We start from the raw sequence: 19,002 nt of genomic DNA on the forward strand, positions 1-19,002 counted from the left end.
GTGGCCAGCATGACTAAGCCGCTTCTGGCAAACCAGAGCAGTGCACAGAAACGCCGTTTACCTTCCCGCTGGAGTGGTACCTATTTATCTACTTGCACTTTGACGTGCTTTCGAACTGCTAAATTGGCAGGAGCAGGGACCGAGCAGCGGGAGCTCACCCGTCGTGGGGATTCAAACCACCAACCTTCTGATCAGCAAGCTCTAGGCTCTGTGGTTTAACCCACAGTGCCACCCACGTCTCCCCCGAAAGGCAGAGAGGCCTAGAGGGCCACATTCAGCCCTTTGGCCTATCCCTGCACCAACATGTGACTGGGGGTCTAATGACAGCTTCTCCACAAGTGCTTCAAGAGCACAGGGGTTTTTTGAATTCACAGCCTGGCCTCACATACATGGAGATGCCCTTCATGATCATTGGGGCTTGTATGTGGAGGATCTTCGTGGGGCTGGTCAATTAAGATGCACATAGCTGCAGTAGCTTAGAAACAGGGCTGCTGTGATTGTTTTACTGAGTGTAGTCCTCTGTTTTGAAGGATGTTCAGAGGGCAGCCCTCTCTTCGATGGTGTCATCTGTTTGAGGGTTGTCCCATCCGTGACTGGTTTGTAGATCGGAAACCAAGAGATCCACGGGCCTTCCTTGCTGTGCTGGTCGGGGCTAATGGGAGTTGTAGTCCTACCCACCTAGAAGCCACCAGTTTGGAGAAGACTGGCACAGGCAGTATGTAGACAATGCTTTAAAATAAAGACACCTGACCACAATGTTATCATTTACTTGCTACAGAAGGAAAATCTTTATTGCAGGCTGCTAGCCGATAAGATCATGGTTTTCTGTCTTGGTTTGCATGGAAGAAAGATGCTCAAGGAAGCAGCGGTGACAGAAGCAGAGAAAAAAAGGCAATACTAAGACGGGATTGTGGGTTTAAGGCAGAAATCTTCAAGCTCCTGACACCTTGGCATAGCTTTTTTCATGGCATGCATCTGCCGTGGCATGCTTTGAAAGAATCTGAGATGGCTTATTTAATTGGCTTTTCTTCAACCGACTGGACGTGAGTCGAGACGACTTGATCACCAATTCTATCTTCCACTATTGTCTTGATCACTCTTGTTTTTTGTACATCTGTGCAAGAAAGGAAATGCAGGGATTTAGGAGAGCAGTTATTCTTTTAAACAAGCAGATCATGGAACTCTTATTTAAACATGGGGTGGGGGAGTGGGGCTGGGACTGTACTACTTAGAAACACAGGAAGCTGCCTTATAGTGAAGCAGACCATTGGCCCATATAATCCAGTATTGTCCAGATTGATTGGCAGAAACTATCCAGGTTTTCGGTCTGCTTTCCCAGTTCTACTTGGAGATGTAGGTGATTGAATCTGGGATGTTCTGTATCTAAGGCAGATGCTCTGTCATTGTGCCACACACTCTGTGCATCAATATCCCATTTGCCCAGGGTCGACCCACAATTCATAGCCCATGCAAATAGCAGCTTGGAGGGACGAGGGCCAATGGGAGCAGCTGAAACCCTGATCAACCATCCCACTGGGCAATTTCTGCACTGGGTGACCATCTGAGGTAAAGTTGTTATTACGCTGGTGGCTCCTTAACACTGATTCTTTCTTCACCAGCACAAGCCTGCCATATACGCAACTTTCTCTGTTCAATTTTGGTACTCCAGTAGGCAATTTATCAGCACCATTTCACCCTCTGAAATTAGTAGCAAAATAAAATTGTTTTTAGAAATGTGCATTTTTAACAGAAAAATAAGAACAACATGTATTTACCTCTGCTGCTGCTTCCATATCTTGATCCTGAATCCTGAGAACTTTCACCACTAAATCCTCTGCCTGTAGATCCTGAGCTTCTAGATTGTGAGTCTGCAGACCCAGAGCCTCTGGACTGTGACTGAAAGCTGGAAGTTTCTTGGACCCTGGATCTGGAATCTGAAGAACCGGAAGATCCGAACCCTCTAGATCCTGTGGATCTCGAGTCTCCACTGCCAAAAGCTCTGGATCCAGAGCTGGAAGAGGTCTGGTCTCTGGAACTTGAACCTACAGATCCTCTAGATCTAGTTTCTGAAGAGGTTCTTCTGGATCCAGATTCAAAATCACTATAAGAACAGTAAAAAACAAAGAAACTTTAGACTTGGTTATAGAAAAAAGAGAGGGCTTCTGTGAATGTACATTTGACAGTACCAAGATCAGTAAAGTCTTTATTGTAGATATTATGTGGGATCGAGATAAAAAAAGATGAGAAAAGGCAACATCTATCTGAACCGTAATGAAGTTTGGATGTATTGAATAAGTGTGCTAATATTATTGTGGGTGGTTGGGTGCAGAAGTACTTCACACTCTTTCTCTCACAGCCCTTTCCCCCACTGTTAGGTAGCCCTTCCTCAGCTGGTGAAAGTTTTCCTCCCCTGCAATTCCTGTATTTGCCCCCCCCCCCAAGCTACTATCAAACTTTCTCCTAAGCTTAATAGAAGCATGGGTGGTGGTGGTCCATCAGAATTGTGGAATTGTGGGTGGAGGAGGGAAGGTTTAAGACATTACTCTTCCTGCAATCCCCCTTGTGCTGCTCAATTGACTGGAGAACAGCTGGCAGTGGTGGAAAGAGGGTTGGACTGCAAAAAAAGAGATAGTCTTCTTGCTACTCTGCTTATCAGTAGGAGGCTCTGTTTTATGGACCATGTACAATTAGGCAGTTGGCCAGAAGCAGCCCCCCCCCGTGTGTGTCTCTCTGTGTGTATGCATATATGCATATATGTATATATATGTGTGTGTCTGTGTGTGTATATATAGTCCTATATCTATTGTCCAATGTGATCAATTCTTTTAACCAGCACAAGCAGGCTGCCTCATAATACATTTGCCCATTTCTGAACCAGAAATAGAAAGAAAGGGCATGTTTCTCGGAGACTATGCAAACTGACTGGAGAATGTGCGTATCGAGCGGGGAAATGTCCAGTTAAGCAATGAGAAACCAAGTGATGTGTGGACCCTTAGGCAAAGGAGAATCAAATACATTTAGGAATGGCAGACTTCTACCACGTTCCTCCCTTTTTTACCTGTCTCCTCCATCCAGCAGACTGCGGTAAGTCTCAATCTCATTCTCCAGGCGGATCTTGATATCCAGGAGCTGTTCATATTCTCTGTTTTGGCTTTCCATGTCTTCCCTGATCTGCACCACTTGTCCCTCCACATTGCTTATCACTCCTTGTATCTGGGAAAGTTCGCCACAGAATCTGCCTTCTACATCTGCCAGGGTGGCCTCCAGAGATTGTTTCTGATGAAAGTTGAATAAAAAGATAAAACGAGAACACAGATAATAAAAACATAAACAAACAAATAGCCCCTCCCACAAACACATTTAAAAGATCATGGTATGTTTAATGGTAGGGCTGGATGCTACAAGGCCATGTGTGCCCTCTGTGTATATTGTCTATATCTCTTCTTGTTTTAAACTTAAAGAAGGGTTAGAAAGGTAATAAAGTAATAAGTAAAGACAGATGTTAACTGTTAGCCCCCAAATGAAAAGTGAGCGAGGTCCCAACTAAAGAGGACTGGCAACTTAAGTCGACAGAATCTGCAGAACTTGCAGATTCAACACATAAAATAAGAGAGCAAGAAGAACATATATTGAAAGAAGAGTGGAAAACATTTATTGAATATGTGGAAAATTACTGTATACAGCTGAAAACACTGGCAGCCTTAAGATAAATTCAACAGAGTAATTAATTTTTGACAGATGTGATAGAGGAAAATTGATTTGAATGGTTATAGTAAAATATTCAGGGAAGTATGATATGCAAAATGAACTACAGAAAGAGAAGAAGGGAAGTCCCTGGATATTTTAAAGTTTGTGAAATGTTTATTTGCAATTGTAAAATTGTAAAATAAAAATTCTCAAAGAAAAAAAAGATGCTAACTGAACAAAAGAAAGAATTCTTATACCATAGACAATTGGGTTTGCAGTTCCATTTCTAGGCTTTGCAGAGTGTGTCTTAGTTCGGTAATCTCACTCTTGTTGGTGCTGGTCTCTTCGACGCTGGTGCTGATCTGCTTATTCAGTTCTTGACTCTGAAATAAAGTGATTAAAAGTGGGAGAGAGAGAGTTATCCAAAGGTTTTTATTCAAATGAATAATTTTGCTTAAGGAAGAGTCCTCCGCGAGGTCAAAAGTGAGCATTTTCTGCAAGACAAAAAGAAGGCACCTTTTATCATATGTGCTGGAATTGTAAAGTGATAAAGGAATTCTGGGAAATGATATACAATTAAATGAAGAAAAATGTTTAAAATAACCTTTGTTAAAAAAAACAGAAGCCTTTTTGTTAGGAATTGTAGGTGCAGAGATACCGAAGGAACTAAAAATATTGTTTATGTATGCTACAACAGCTGCAAGGATGCTGCTTGCCCAGAGCTGGGAAGATGACAAGATGTCTACGAAGGTGGACTGGCAGATAAAACTACTAGACTATGCAGAGATGGCAAGATTAACTAGAAAAATCAGAAATCAGGAGGATCAAAGCTTCAACGAGGAATGGGACAAATTCATATTATATTTGAAAGACCACTGTAAACACTTGAACTCTTTGCAATGAGACTTTGGATACAATGAAGGATTGTAAATTAGATGGACTTACAATATGCAGTTAAAAAAAGTTACCTTAAAGAGCCCACAGAGGGGAGGAGGGAAGTCTTGAGATTCGGAAGAATCTTGTGAGTTTTTTTATTACTTGTTATTACCTCCCCTGAGTGTGAATGAATTTGATAACCAAATGAAAACTACTGAAATAATAAAAAAGTGAGCATTTCCGCCACCTACCTGTTCATTGAACCAGGCCTCAATGTCTTGCCTGTTCTCCTCAGCGAGGGCTTCATATTCTCCTCTCATCTTATTGAGGAGGGCAGTCAGGTCAACTCCTGGGGCGGCATTCATTTGCACATCAATGCCTCCAGCCGTGGTATCAGTCACAGAGCTCATATCCTGCATCAATAAAAATGTTCCTTCAACACTTGCTGCAAGAGCAGTAAAATAAAACAGATTGTGTGGTTTTTTAAAAAAATACGAGGAGTATCTCTGAGTAATTGTAATATTTTCTAGATGACATCAACTGGTTTCAATAACTTTGCTTCTACCACCGAGACTCCGGAGAGGTCTATATCTGATCCAAAATAGATTGAGCAGGTGTAGGTGTGAGGACCCTCTTACCCAGGCACCCCCAAACTCAGTCCTCCAGATGTTTTGGGACTACAATTCCCATCATCCCTGACCACTGGTCCTGTTAGCTAGGGATGGTGGGACGTGTAGTCCCAAAACATCTGGAGGGCCAAGTTTGGTGATGCCTGCTCTTAACATTTCATAGAAGCCAACTCCTAGGGGCCATGGGGCCTTGGCCCCCACAATAAAATATTTGAGGGGGCTGGGCCCTCACAGAGCTGATGGGCATTCCCATTCAAATGTTGTGTTGTACACTGCGTCATGTGATTGATTATGTGGGGTGGGGCTTACCTGGGCCCCCAACAATATTTTATTCAAGTTGGCATCCCTGTACTATTTTGTATTCTGCTCCATCATTTACCTGAAGTTTCTCCTGCGTAGGTAAAGCTTGATTTGGGCTCTGGTCTGTTTATTATCTATGTAAAGGTGAAAAGGCAAAGGACCCCTGGACGGTTAAGTCCAGTCAAAGGCGACTGGGATGCGGCACTCATCTCGTTTTTCAGGCCACAGGAGCCAGCGTTTGTCCACAGACAGCTTTCTGGTTCATGTAGCCAGCTTCTGGCACAATGGAACAACGTGATGGAAACAAGAACGCACAATAATGCCATTTACCTTCCCGCCGCAGTGGTTCCTATTTATATACTTGCACTGGTGTACTTTTGAACTGCTAGGTTGGCAGAAGCTGGGACAAAGCAACAGGAGCTCACCCCATCATGCAAATTTGAACCGCCGACCTTCTGATCAGCAAGCCCAAGAGGCTCTGTGGTTTAGACCACAGCACCACCCGTTCCCCTATTATCTATTTTTTTTTTTTATAATATTTTATTTGGATTTTTCAAACTTAAATGCAAAAATAAAAAACAGTATAACATATATCATAACATCTTTTCATAACATCTTTGGACTTCCTCGCGCCTCCCGCTCCCATTTGCATCATTGCCAATTCTTGCCAGCAATTTATCATCTTGTTTACACTCTTATGTCAAATTCATTTAAATATAATCTATAAATTCTCCAAAAGGTTTATAATTTTTCCTCAAATTTACTTATCATCTTAATTCTCACTAATTTAGTGGTGCACAATTATTTATGATCTAGCATCCTTTCTTAGCATTCAACCAAATTACAATATTTTTTAAAATAAATCTTGAATTTCTTCCAATCTTCTTCGACTCTCTCCTCTCCCAGGTCTCGGATTCTGTATTATCTATACGGGTAATGCAAACCAATACTATTAAGTCCCACGGCAAGCACACGTGTGTGTGTATATGTAATGTGTGTGTATATGTAATGGTAAATATACACAAACACACACATATTAGATCTGACTTTAGGCATTACTGAGACCTACATTACCTCTTCATGAGTCTTCTTCATATACTCAAGCTCCTCAGTCAGGCTTTCAATCTGCATTTCAAGATCACCCCTGCTCATGGTTATCTCATCTAGGACCTTACGGAGGCCATTGGTGTCAGCTTCAACACTCTGGCGGAGAGCCACATCATTGTCATACCTGAAGCAAAATGGATTAAAAAGGTTGTCAGCAGATCATGTGGGAATCATCTGAACACAGAGAGGGAAACATGTTCCTTCTCTGTGGGTGTTTTCTTCGATGCCTTCATCAGTTTTCTTCACGGTTGGAGGCAACAATGCTTCTGAAGACCAGTTGCTGGAAACCACAGGAGGAGAGAAGTCTCTTGTGCCCAAATCCTGCTTGCAGATTTCCCACAGGCCACTGTGGGAACAGGATGTTGGACTAGATGGGCCACTGGCCTGATTCAGCAGGCTCTTCTTAAGTTCCTATATTATTTTAAAAGTAAAGGGACCCCTGACCATTAGGTCCAGTCGTGGCTGACTCTGGGGTTGCGGCACTCATCTCGCTTTATTGGCCGAGGGAGCCGGCATAGAGCTTCCGGGTCATGTGGCCAGCATGACCAAGCCGCTTCTGGTGAACCAGAGCAGCACACGGAAATGCCGTTTACCTTCCCGCCGGAGCGGTACCTATTTATCTACATGCACTTTGATGTGCTTTAGAACTGCTAGGTTGGCAGGAGCAGGGACCAAGCAACGGGAGCTCACCCCATTGCAGGGATTCAAACCGCTGACCTTCTGATCGGCAAGTCCTAGGCTCTGTGGTTTAACCCACAGCTTTATGTTGGGGCTATGTGCTTGCATATCAAGTTTTAAAGAAGGTGTGGTTATCAGTGGTGGTTTTGTCACACATATGAACCAAACCTGGAATTAGCTAAGCACTCAGCTAAATTTATGATGTGAAATTAGGACTGCAGCCTATAACCCTCGGGAGTAAGCCCCACTGAACTCCATGGGACGTACTTCTGAGTAGACATGGTTGGGGCTGTGCTGGAGCACACAAATGCAATTCATTGGCTGGTGGGTATGAATTTGTTCCAGCCAAGCATACAGTAAATGTACTGCATTTACACCTCATGGGATATGCATGCTGGAGATCTCACAGTAGGCTGGTTTTTCTGCTCTACATGAATGATTCAGCAAACATCTCCACCAGGATGTGGAGCAGATGCCCATTTTGTCCCACTTACTTGAGCTTGAAGTCAGCAGCAGCCAGCCTAGCATTGTCAACCTGCAAAATGAGGCTGCCATTGTCTGTAATTGCAGCAATTATCTGCAAAAGAAAGAATCAATAATTAATATATAATTAAATGTTGGATTCGGACATGTAGTAAGTTCCTCTCCCAACTCATTCACACACATTTAAAGCACTATGATACCACTTTAAGTAGTCATGGCTTCCCCAAAAGAAATAAACTACAGCGCTGTTGGAAATTTCTACCCAATTTTAATTTGTACAGGAATTATTATTTAGCACCATTAAGAATAGGACGGATTATGAATTATGTTATATATCTTAACTGTCTCCTTTTGTTGTGGGAAGTCAAGACAAGTCTACTTAATTAATGAGGGGAATATATAGTATTAAATAGACAGATGAGAGATATATGGTTTTAAAACGACATCATTTCTTTCTTCTCTTTTATATAGTTAGGATAGATTTTGTCTAAAACTAAGCATCCAATAAGTTCAAGGAGTTTTTTTTTTATTAGAATGGAAGAATACTAACAAAAAAACCCCAAAGAAAAGTAGGTAAATAAAATTAATATTTCAGCAATAAATGACTGGGGAGCCAGAGCTACTCCTCTGTCAGGAAAGGTTACAACATTTCTGTGAACCACCCTGGGTATAGGGCAGTATATAAACTCAATTGATAATAATGTGAGGGTTGGGGGAATAAAAGTATGCCCTTTGTCAAAATGGATCTCACCTTCCAGGGGTGTCTCTGAGAAAGGGCCGTAACTCAATGATAGAGCATCTGCTTTGCATGCAAATTCAATCCCTGGCATCTCCAGAACAGACTAGGAGAGGAGCCTCTCTGAAATCATGGACAGTCACTGTAACTCAGTGTAGGCAACACTGACATAGTTGGATGAGTAGCTTGGCTAAGTGTAAGGCACCTTCCTATGTTCCAGTGTCTCCAGCTATTTCCAGTCATTAAGTGCCATTCACCTGTAATTTCCCTAATAGATGTGTCTGGCAACTTGGCTTGTTGACCATTAAGGGACCTCAGCAGTCCCTCTGGCCCCATTAACTCTCTCCTGCCCCCCTCCACCTGCAAATTTGCACCATAAATACAGCCGTACCTTGGTTTTTGAACAACTTAGTTCTCGAACATATTGGCTCCCACTTTCTGGTCATTGACCGTATTAAAGACATTATTATTATTATTATTATTATTATTATTATTATTATTATATTGGCTCCCGAACGCCGCAAACCCGCAAGTGACCGTTCCGGTTTGCAAACTTCCTGCAGCCAATCAGAAGCTGCACTTTGGCTTCCAAACGTTTTGGGAATCAAACAGACTTCTGGAACGGATTCCGTTTGACTTCCAAGGTAGGACTGTAAAAGCCTTGTGAATTGAACCAATGCAGCAAACAAAGCCCTGCGACATATCTGCGTGGCTTGTTTCTTTCCATACCTGCGCCCTAAGGTCATCGATGACTGCGTAATACTTGCTGTAATCCCGTTGCTCTCCGCCTCTGGTGCTTCCTCCAAACTTCTCGTACCATTCTGCAATCTTCCTCTCCAGGTCACTGTTCGCCTCCTCCAGCGCTTGGACGTTGTTCAGATAGGCTGCCAAGCGGTCGTTGAGATTTTGCATCGTCTGCTTCTCGCCGCCGGAAAGGAGTCCACCCTCGCTGCCCCCGAAGCCGTTAAAGCCCCCGGCCGACCCACCTCCAATGGCGCCCCACCCAGCACTTGAGCCCCAGGACCCACCAGCACCACATGACATGCCACCAGAACCCCATCTCCCTCTGCTCTCAGACATCCCATTCACACCGCACATGCCCCCGCCAGAGCCCCAGGCGCCGCCACCACAGCTAGAGCCTCCACCAATGGTCCTTCTGCTAGATCCACCGCTGAAGCTTGAGCTTCCACCCAAGCCCCTGCCACTTGATCCACCGCTGAAACTGGAGCTTCCACCAAAGGCCCTGCCGCTAGATCCACCGCTGAAGCTGCATGTTCCATGGCTAGACATCCTTGCTGGTCCTCTGCTGCTGCTGCTGCTGCGGGAAGAAGCGGCTTGTCTGGAAGACTGGCTAAAGAAACTCATGTTTGCAGCACAACGTACAGAGGACCTTCCCTGTGCAGAAATGCAGCGATGGTGACCTCGGAAGGCAGTTTTTACCTTTTTATACACAAATGTGCAATTGCATCATACTCCTAAGTGTATGGTGTGTTTTTTTGCCAAATTGCTAGCCGAGCCCATCATTAGCTAATTATAATAATTAATAGCTAATCCCAATATGCATGCTTGGGTTCTTCCCTCTGGTTAATCAGCATGTCAACATGGAGAATAGGTGGAGCGGGGTGGGCCAACCCTTTCATTAGAGCCTTTGGAACTCAATTGAGTAATTACTGTACTTTCCTTTTTATAGCTTTGCTGCTTCCCAACACATTATTGCATGCTATTTCTTTAGGTACAGTGGTACCTCGGGTTACAGACGCTTCAGGTTACAGACACTTCAGGTTACAGATTCCGCTAACCTAGAAATAGTACCTCAGGTTAAGAACTTTGCTTCAGGATGAGAACAGAAATCGCGCTCTGGCGGCGCAGCGGCAGCAGGAGGCCCCATTAGCTAAAGTGGTACCTCAGGTTAAGAACAGTTTCAGGTTAAGAACGGACCTCCAGAACGAATTATGTTCTTAACCCAAGGTACCACTATATCCTCGTTTTATCCCTGCATTACCTTGCCTCTTTATTCCTTCTACCTTTTGCACACATCTTGCTGGAATTGCAGCGTTAACTTTCAGGTTGACGCTGATTCTGCAGGTTTTATTCCAGTGTAGACAAAAACGAAGAACTTCTTCACACGGTGTGTGGTTAAACCGAGGAGCTTGCTCCCACAAGAGACAGGGAGAGCCAACAACTTGGATAGCTTTAAAAGAGGACTGGACAAATTCACTCAGGAGAAGGCTGTCAATGCCTACTAACCCCGATGGCTATGTTTGACCTTCACGGTTCGAGGAAATATATCTCTGAACACCAGTTGCTGGAAACTACAGGAGTGGAGAGTGCTGTCATGCTTTAGTCTTGCCTGAGAGCTTCCCATATGTATCTGGTTGACCAATGGGAGAACAGAGTCCTGGACTAAAGCACAGGTCCCTGACCCTTTACACCAGGGAGAGATTTTGGACCACAGAGATTCAGGGGGGCAAATCAGATTCTGAAAACCACAGAAGTTCATAACTAGTAGCTGGTGGCTCCTGTTTATAACTGTGCTGAGCTGTCATATAGCTCAGTGTTTCCCAACCTTGGGTCTCCAGCTGTTTTGGGACCACAACTCGCATCATTCCTAGCTAGCAAGACTAGTGGTCAGGGATGATGGGAACTGTAGTCTGAAAACAGCTGGAGACCCAAGGTTGGGAACCACTGATATAGCTTATAGGCTCCCTTCCCCATCTCTTCTCTTAGGGCTGACTTACGTCTGGGTTTTCCAGTAATCGGGCTTTCTGGGGGGACTTTTCCAAAAAAAGCCCAGCTTTGGGGAATATGGCAACCTTAGCTCCACTGCTATTTAGTTTAGAAAGGGAGGAAAGACCATATCTCACAGAGAGATTGATCTAATCTATCAGATCCTTTTTTGCAGAAGAAAACATACTCATAATAAATAGATACAAAGAATTTATTTTTTTTATAAAAAAACCAACAAGACAAGCATAAAGAGATTTTTAATGCATGCAAGCATAAAAATGGCAACAAATGGCAGCAGTCATAATGAAAACAACCACATTGTGGGAAAGTTTGCAGAAAAGCTAATATGGCTTTTGATTCTGACCAACGGGGCATAGGCCTTTTGAAAGGGGGTATAAAATTATGCACTTGTAGTAGCAGCATTGAATAATTTTCCCCCTATTGCCATTATGTCTAGAAGCAGCTGTCATTTGGTGAATGGGGTTTAAGCTCTGCTTTAAAAGCATACCGGTTTTTGCATTAATGCAATGCGATACAATGCTATATGGTTACACCGGGAGGGAATCCAGTTTATTCAGTTTATTTTTCTTTGTTAATATCAGAGGATTATTTGATTCGTTGCTTTAAAAATTCAGCAGTTTTGGTAAAACAAAGATCATCAGGAAGGTGGTAGCATTTTTATTTGGCTATCTATATAAGAATTTCCTATGAAAGGATCCTTAACATTTTGTGATCCATCAGCTATTTGACTCCCCTTTTTTAAAAAATGGCAGGTAAGTGCCCTGCCTGGAGCAGAGGTCACGGTATATTTTGGATGCAGTTCAAGTGCTTGCTTGAAAAGTAATTTTTTAAAAACCATCATCTTAATTCTGTGATTCTATGCTTAATTCTGGATTGAAAATAATTATGCTGTCAATGAATGGTGGCAGGTGAGTCTATGATAGTGCACTTAGTGTATACTGGCTAATTTTCCTCCCGGCTTTCAAAGGGCAGATGAAGTTGTTTTTTATCCCACTAATTACTTAAAGCTTGTCATGACTGCTGACTAGCTAAATCTCCTTTTCAATTAAAATAATGTTAGATACATTGCATCACGCATACCCTTTGCCAAACCCAGAAACATAAATCATCTTTTGAGACCACAGAGGCAAGCTTTTGTTAACCTGTTAGTCATTCTCCATCAACCGCGGCCATCACATTGAAGAAAGACATGAGCACCTTTTTGTATTGCTTCTGACCGCGCCAATGAAGGTTCTGCTCCATCTGACTAATACGGGTTCACAAGGGCAAGAGATGACACTGGAGTCAACGCCATAACTCTCATAATCTTGGAGCTAGTGCCAGTCCTATCCAGTATCTATACTGGTGCTCACCCAGGAGCCCAGTTATGTCACCCCTTGCCTTCAGAGCCAGCAGCCCCTCACCCCTTTTTGAACACCCTCCCTTCAGCCTCCTCCCCTCTCCCCTCTCCTTGGGAGTCTTCCAGGCAGCTACCACTACCACCCCACCCCAAAAAGGGGTGCCTCCTCACAGTGCCCCATAGGGACCTGGGAAGAGAAGAAGAGTTTGAATTTGATATCCTGCTTTATCACTACCCAAAGGAGTCTCAAAGCAGCTAACAATCTCCTTTTCCCTTCCTCCCCCACAACAAACACTCTGTGAGGTGAGTGAGCCTGAGAGACTTCAGAGAAGTGTGACTAGCCCAAGGTCACCCAGCAGCTGCATGTGGAGGAGTGGGGAATCGAAGCCGGTTCACCAGATTACAAGTCTACTGCTCTTAACCACTATACCACACTGGCTGGATGCCCCCAACCATAACTGCCTGAGACTGGCCAAAGGTGAACATGAGGACAGCCCCTTACTCACCTTGGGAGGTAGGAGTGGGCGTTGCCAGGCCTGCATGGCAGAATGGCTCCCCTTTGGTGCTGGGCATGCAGCTCCTAGGCAGGCATTTCACACAGCAAGCACAAGAAAGGCCAGGGCAGCGCCTGCCTGCCTGCCTGCCCAGCCTCCCACTTGTCAGTCCATTCCCAACAGCGAGGGCTGGCTGGCTGGCAGCTGGGCTCCCTCACCCACTTGCTTGCCTACTCCGAGGCCGCCTCAGGTCCTGGCAACCAGCACCCTCTGGCCAGCACCAGAGGCACAATTCGCCTGGAGCTGTTGCAACAAACAACCACACAAGCCTTTGGGAGGCAGAGACGCAAGAGGGCATCAGAGGAGGGAGGGACGGGAAGAGGGACAGAGGCCAGTGTTGCCCATGGAAACCCTAACCATTCAAAGCACCCCAAGGTGCCACAGCACACTGGTTGAAAACCTCTGTTCTACAGTCGCAGCAAGCAGTGTAACTATCCAATGGTTTGACTTCACTCTCAAAGGCGCACTCCTCCATTGTCTCCCAAGACAGACGTATGCTATAACCTATTGTTCCTGAAGGATTTTTTGGTCCTAGGGCAAATCTGGATAGCCTCATCCTTTTGCATTTTATTTAACAGTGAAGATGACACATGTACCACCCCTTCATGTAGAAAGTGGACAGACTTGTGAGGTAGGACAGTGAAGGGTCGGGAATCCTCAGCACCTGGATAGCTCAGTTGGCTGCTCCAAGAGGCTAATCTTCACTTGGTAGAATTATGGACCTGGCGTAGGGCACTTAATTATTGGTTTCGCCTAAACTCAAATCCCCCTGGTTTAATATTCCTAATGCTGCAAGATTGCCTGGACTAAAATTGTCTATCAAAAACTTCACTCTTGTGGTTTATCACCACAACAGCTACACACTTTGGGTTTTAGTAAAGCAAACAGTCTAATTTGTCAGCGCCTAAATGGTATCGAGTGTCAGAACAACTTGGCCACAATAAGGAAGTTTTGCCCATGATATGACTATTTTCCACTTTCCCATTTCAATTCTCTGGCACCCTATCTGCATAGATATCTAGCAATTCTAAAATATAGACACGTTTTTACTCTCGCAAGATTGAATGTATCGCCCTCGGCTGTACTGGAGGGATGATTCCAACAGATTCCACATGAAAAATGCTTATGTCCCTGTGGAGATGGCAGTACCGAATTGGTGGCGCATGCCCTTCTGGCTTGCAGTCTTTATAAAGACTTGAGGAATGAGGTTATCCCTCTTTTATTGCCCAACCACTGCCACAGTGTCCTTTCTCTTGGCAGATCAGGATGAGCAGATGACAGCAAAGTCTGCAAGGTTTTCAGCTGGGGCAGTCAGAATAAGATCTAGTATTTGACTATTGATTCAAAACCCAAAAATGTATTTTATATAATTGAGTTTTTATTTCTATTCTTTGTACATTGTATTGTTGTTTTATTGCCATGGCTGATGGCTGACGCAAATAAAGATTCATTCATTCATTCATTCATTCATTCAGCTCAGTTGGTTAGTGTGGTGCTGATAACACCAAGGCTGCAGGTTCGATCCCCACATGAAACAACTGCATATTCAGGCATCGCAGGGGGTTGGACTAGATGATCCTCAGGGTCCCTTCCAACTCTGTGATTCTATGCAGGGAATGGTGTGTGATGCCCTTATGCTGCCATGTAACTTTGGCAGCCTGTTGGGCAGAACACAGAAGCAAGTCAGCAGTTTCCAGCATGCCTCTTAAGGGTGTGCATCACCTGTGTGAATCCTGAATGACACAGCCAAGCAGAGCAGACTCTCATGTTCCCAAGTCACATCACCCCATTAACAAGGCATGTCGAGGCGGGTCAGGGAGTCCCCAGCCTTCCAAGCAGCTCTTTCATCCTGGTTTTTTCTCCAGAAAGTTTAATTCATAACCTCTTTCCCTGCTTTTCTATTCTGAGAAATGAAACTAAATTAACTGAGGAAATGCCCCGTGTTTGAGAGGGCAGGGCTTGGAGAGGAGAAGGGAGATGGAAGAGAAGGAGAAGGAAGAATGTGTGTGTTTTGTTTTGATGCTCTACTTTCTATTCACAGTTTTCCAAGTGGACTCAAAACACAGTGATTTGTGGGGAGAAATAAACAAAGCTGCTACTTATGTGGGATATTGAGCAGGACATAAGAACACAGCAAGAGGCTGCTGGATCTGGTCAGGGGTCAATCTGATGTCTGTGAGGGTTGGGGAGGGGAGCAAATTTGGCCTTGCACAGGGCTCTGTAGTACCCAAGTCCTCAACTGCTACCCACTGAAATCACTTAAGAAGTACAAGATGCTAATGTATCCCAGGTGTGTTCACCCTCCCATATCCAAAATGGGGGTGGGGACAAAATGGAGGAAGAAACAAACAGTCCAATAAGTACTGAGCATGCTCAGTGGGAATGCAATGCTCAGTGTTGAGGGGGGGGGACGACAACAAGGAAAACTGGGGTGGGTAGAAAGGGGATGGAACAGAGTTTGCTGCAGGGCCCCACTTATTCTCTAGTGCCCATCCTTATGTATCCAAAATCACACCACCCTTATATAAGAATGAGGTATCATGAGACTCGGGAACCTGAAAACCTGTGTAAGTGTGGTATATCTTTATGCCCACCCACTCTGGGAGACCCAAAAGAGCCCAATGAGAACTAAGCATGCCCAGTGGGCATGGAATGCCAACTGTATGTTGGGCAGGAGGAAACTGCACTGGTAATACAGTTCCCAATTTCCACTCCTCCCTATCTTCAACATTGGCCCCATCAAGATTTTCACCCCATTGAACTCCAGCCCTGGCTTGCTGTCCCTCAATTCATTACCCCCACTTCTGCTTTCATGGTTGCTGAGAGGTCCTGGCAGAAAACAAGAGACCTGGCCAGTTTGCTCCCTTTCAGTTCCGGCTCTTTCCTTTACCTTCTGCTTTTTATCCGGCCAAGCAACATTACTGCACCACCCTGATCCACACCCATTGCAACAATCGCTGGAACAATCTCTGGAATTTCTGTATTTGATGCTCTGCTGAGATCTGCCCTCCACCTGCCTGCTCCACATTCTCCAACCCCCTCCCCCCTTCACTGACTCATCCTTGCCCTCTAGGATCTTGGTTGATCTTGCTTCTCTCCCCCCCCCCCTTGCCTCCAAATTCCTGGAGTGCGCTGTTCCTTTTCTTGAGCTTCTCTCTTCCAACCTCCATCTTGACCCCTTTCAATCGGACCTCTACCCTCTGTGCTCCACTGAAACGGCCCTTGTTAAAAATCACAGGTGATCTTTTCACCGCCTAAGATCTCTCATCTACTATTATCTTCCTTGAACTCCTTGACTTTTGCCTTTGTGCTAGGGATTGTGGAGAAATGAGTTCAGTTTGCATTTTGTATGTGAACCTGCCTCATTTGCTCCCCCAAAACCAATATGTGAGCTGAAACATGTCAGTCCTTTGGAATTTGCACTTCTCTGAATTTTGCAATTTCCTGTAATACATGCCTTTGAATGATCACTTAAAACTTCATGTACTAGGCTTAAGTGATCATACAAAGGCATATATCAGCGGAAATTGCAAAATCAATACACATTAATTGGCTGGAGAAGTGTCTTGCAAAACGTGTAGAAGTGTGAATTTCAAAGGAATTTCAAAGGAAACTTTGCACAATTAGGTAGGCTTGCCCTTAAATGTGAACTGAACTGAATTTCTTCCCCATCGAGACTTCCGGGTTAGCGCCAACGTCTAATGGCGGATTCCCTCCGAGCTCCGGAGGGAATCGGCTCAGTAGGGATCGGGTTCTACCGTGCCGGCCACGCGGGGACCCTTAAAAACCACAGGTGCAAATGCCTGTGGACGTGGTGACTTGGCGGGCACCATCAACGCTCTCCCCGACCCGCAAAGGAGCCTTTTTAAAGGCTGCGGAACGGGGGACGGGGGGTGGCGCGGTGCTGAGAGTCTTCTGCTTCCCCTGCTGAGTGAAGCCGCATGCCATGGACGGAGAGCGCTGACTTTTTCCTTTAAACATTCGGACTAAAAGCAACAACCCGTGAGTAATACGGAAATCGGACTTTAAAAGAAAAAAAAAATTTAAATTCGGTACGAACGGGGGAGGGGTAAAAAGGAAGTCTGCCCCCCCCACTTTGTAGATATCTTAAAGCAAAGATCGGATAACTAAAGTCGAGAGAACCATCTTTTCCTTTTTGGAAGAAAAATTAATATTTTCGCGATTGGACTGTACAATTGATTTTGCTGGAGGATAAGAACTGACTTAAATTAAAGTACACCCCCCCCCCGGGAACCGGGAGTGATCTGCGAGAGAGCCTGTTGAAAAGATACGGACTTTGACAGCTGTCAAACTAGCTGTCAAGGTTGGGAAATAAAAGGAAACGTTGTTTTTGGTGACTCTGCTGGCTAGATCTTTTTTAAAATTTCGATACAATTTGTCAGGAGTAAAGGAAAATAAGCTACATTTGGACTTTTGGAGTAATTGGAAAGATACTAAGTAAACAGAGTCCCCCTTGAGGGGACTTTTGAGATACTGTAAGAAATGGCTCTTAGTGGAAAGATACTGGAAGAACTGAATAGGACTTTTTATCTCCTGGGAAAGCTTCATGACCAAAGTGGTATCTTAGCAACAACGACAACAGCATTGAATAATACTGTCAACAATCTTATGGGAACAGGAAGTGAATTGATACAAGTTTTTGTCTCCGAACCAAAAGCCTTGGAAGGTGAAATAAAGGCTGCTACAGCCGAGGAAATGAACTTTGATAAATCCCAAGAGACACATGAGGACTTGTCGGAAGCTGAAGGAGAAGCCACAAGGTTGCAGAAGAGTAAGTTTGACCAGAGGCCTGGCAGCATAAATTTATCCAAGATGGAAATTGGAGCTTCAGGGCCATATAGATTCAAAAGACTTAAGAAACAGAATTTGAGCTGCACTTCTAAATACAGAGGCCTGCTGGCAAGAAAAAAGAATACTAAGGTGATAAGGCTTCCTCGAGAGTCGGTGTTGAAAATAAAGGACTGTCAAGAAGACCGGCAGAGAGAAACTAAGAGAGGGCCAAATGCCTCAGGCGTTTGGGACACAGGCTAGAATAGCTGTACTGATGGACATTGGGTATAGAGACCACAACTGGGAAAGGGAGGGGGGGACTTGGGAATCCAAAGGGTGTTCAAATATAATTTGTTCAGATCTTGTTCATATGTTTATTTTTTGTAACCTTTATGGAAGGTGGGAAAATCACGGAAGGGAGATTTGGGTCGACTTTAGGAATAAGGTTTAAAATTAACTCAAAAGTGGTTTTTCTTTTTAGATTAAATAGATGTAAGATTTTAAATAAGTATTTGTTGAGCGGACAAAAATGAAGTTATAATACAGAAGGGGGAGGTGTGAGGAGGTCGGGGAAATAAGGTTCAAGAAAGAAAGGATTGGAATTATACTTGTTTGTTTGTTTGTGTATGTTTGTATGTTGGTTTGTGTATAAGTGTTTATAATTGGAAACCTCAATAAATATTATATTTTTTAAAAAAATGAATTTCTTCCCCATCCCTAGCGCTGGCTAGACCTGGGAGAAGAGCAAGGCAGCTGCTGCCTTCGCTCTGGGAAGCTACTTTTTGCTTGTTTGCACTAAGCCATGGTTTCACTTTGTGTTGTGTATGAACTGGGCCATTGCATTCTACGAGGTAAGGAAGAACATCCCTTCAGGTGCATGGGGATTAACAGGATTTGAATCTTAATGAAATATAATAGGCCAACCATATTCTTTGTCATAATAAGCATCGCCTTGCCTAGATTGAACGAATGAAACTAGCCTAACAACTTGGGCAACAGAACCACTGAACCAGGGTGAAATCGTTGTTGGCATCCATCTGTCCCGAGAGACAATGAAGACTTCACCTCCAGGGG

At 44.2% G+C, this 19,002-nt stretch overlaps 1 protein-coding gene across 1 annotated transcript; it reads right to left on the reverse strand.

Moving 5' to 3' along the window:
* Positions 1-200: 200 nt before the first annotated feature.
* LOC309328495 (keratin, type I cytoskeletal 12-like) lies at positions 201-9,594 on the reverse strand (the record flags this gene model as incomplete). Its single annotated transcript, XM_081838497.1, has 8 exons — positions 201-1,114; positions 1,776-2,101; positions 3,059-3,276; positions 3,945-4,070; positions 4,815-4,976; positions 6,567-6,723; positions 7,772-7,854; positions 9,226-9,594. 8 exons carry the CDS (start codon positions 9,592-9,594, stop codon positions 1,011-1,013), a joined length of 1,545 nt encoding a protein of 514 aa, XP_081694623.1. The 3' UTR covers positions 201-1,010.
* Positions 9,595-19,002: the final 9,408 nt, after the last annotated feature.

The sequence above is a fragment of the Podarcis erhardii genome (genome assembly GCF_964252035.2).
Source record: "Podarcis erhardii genome assembly, chromosome: 13".
Classification (NCBI taxonomy): domain Eukaryota; kingdom Metazoa; phylum Chordata; class Lepidosauria; order Squamata; family Lacertidae; genus Podarcis; species Podarcis erhardii.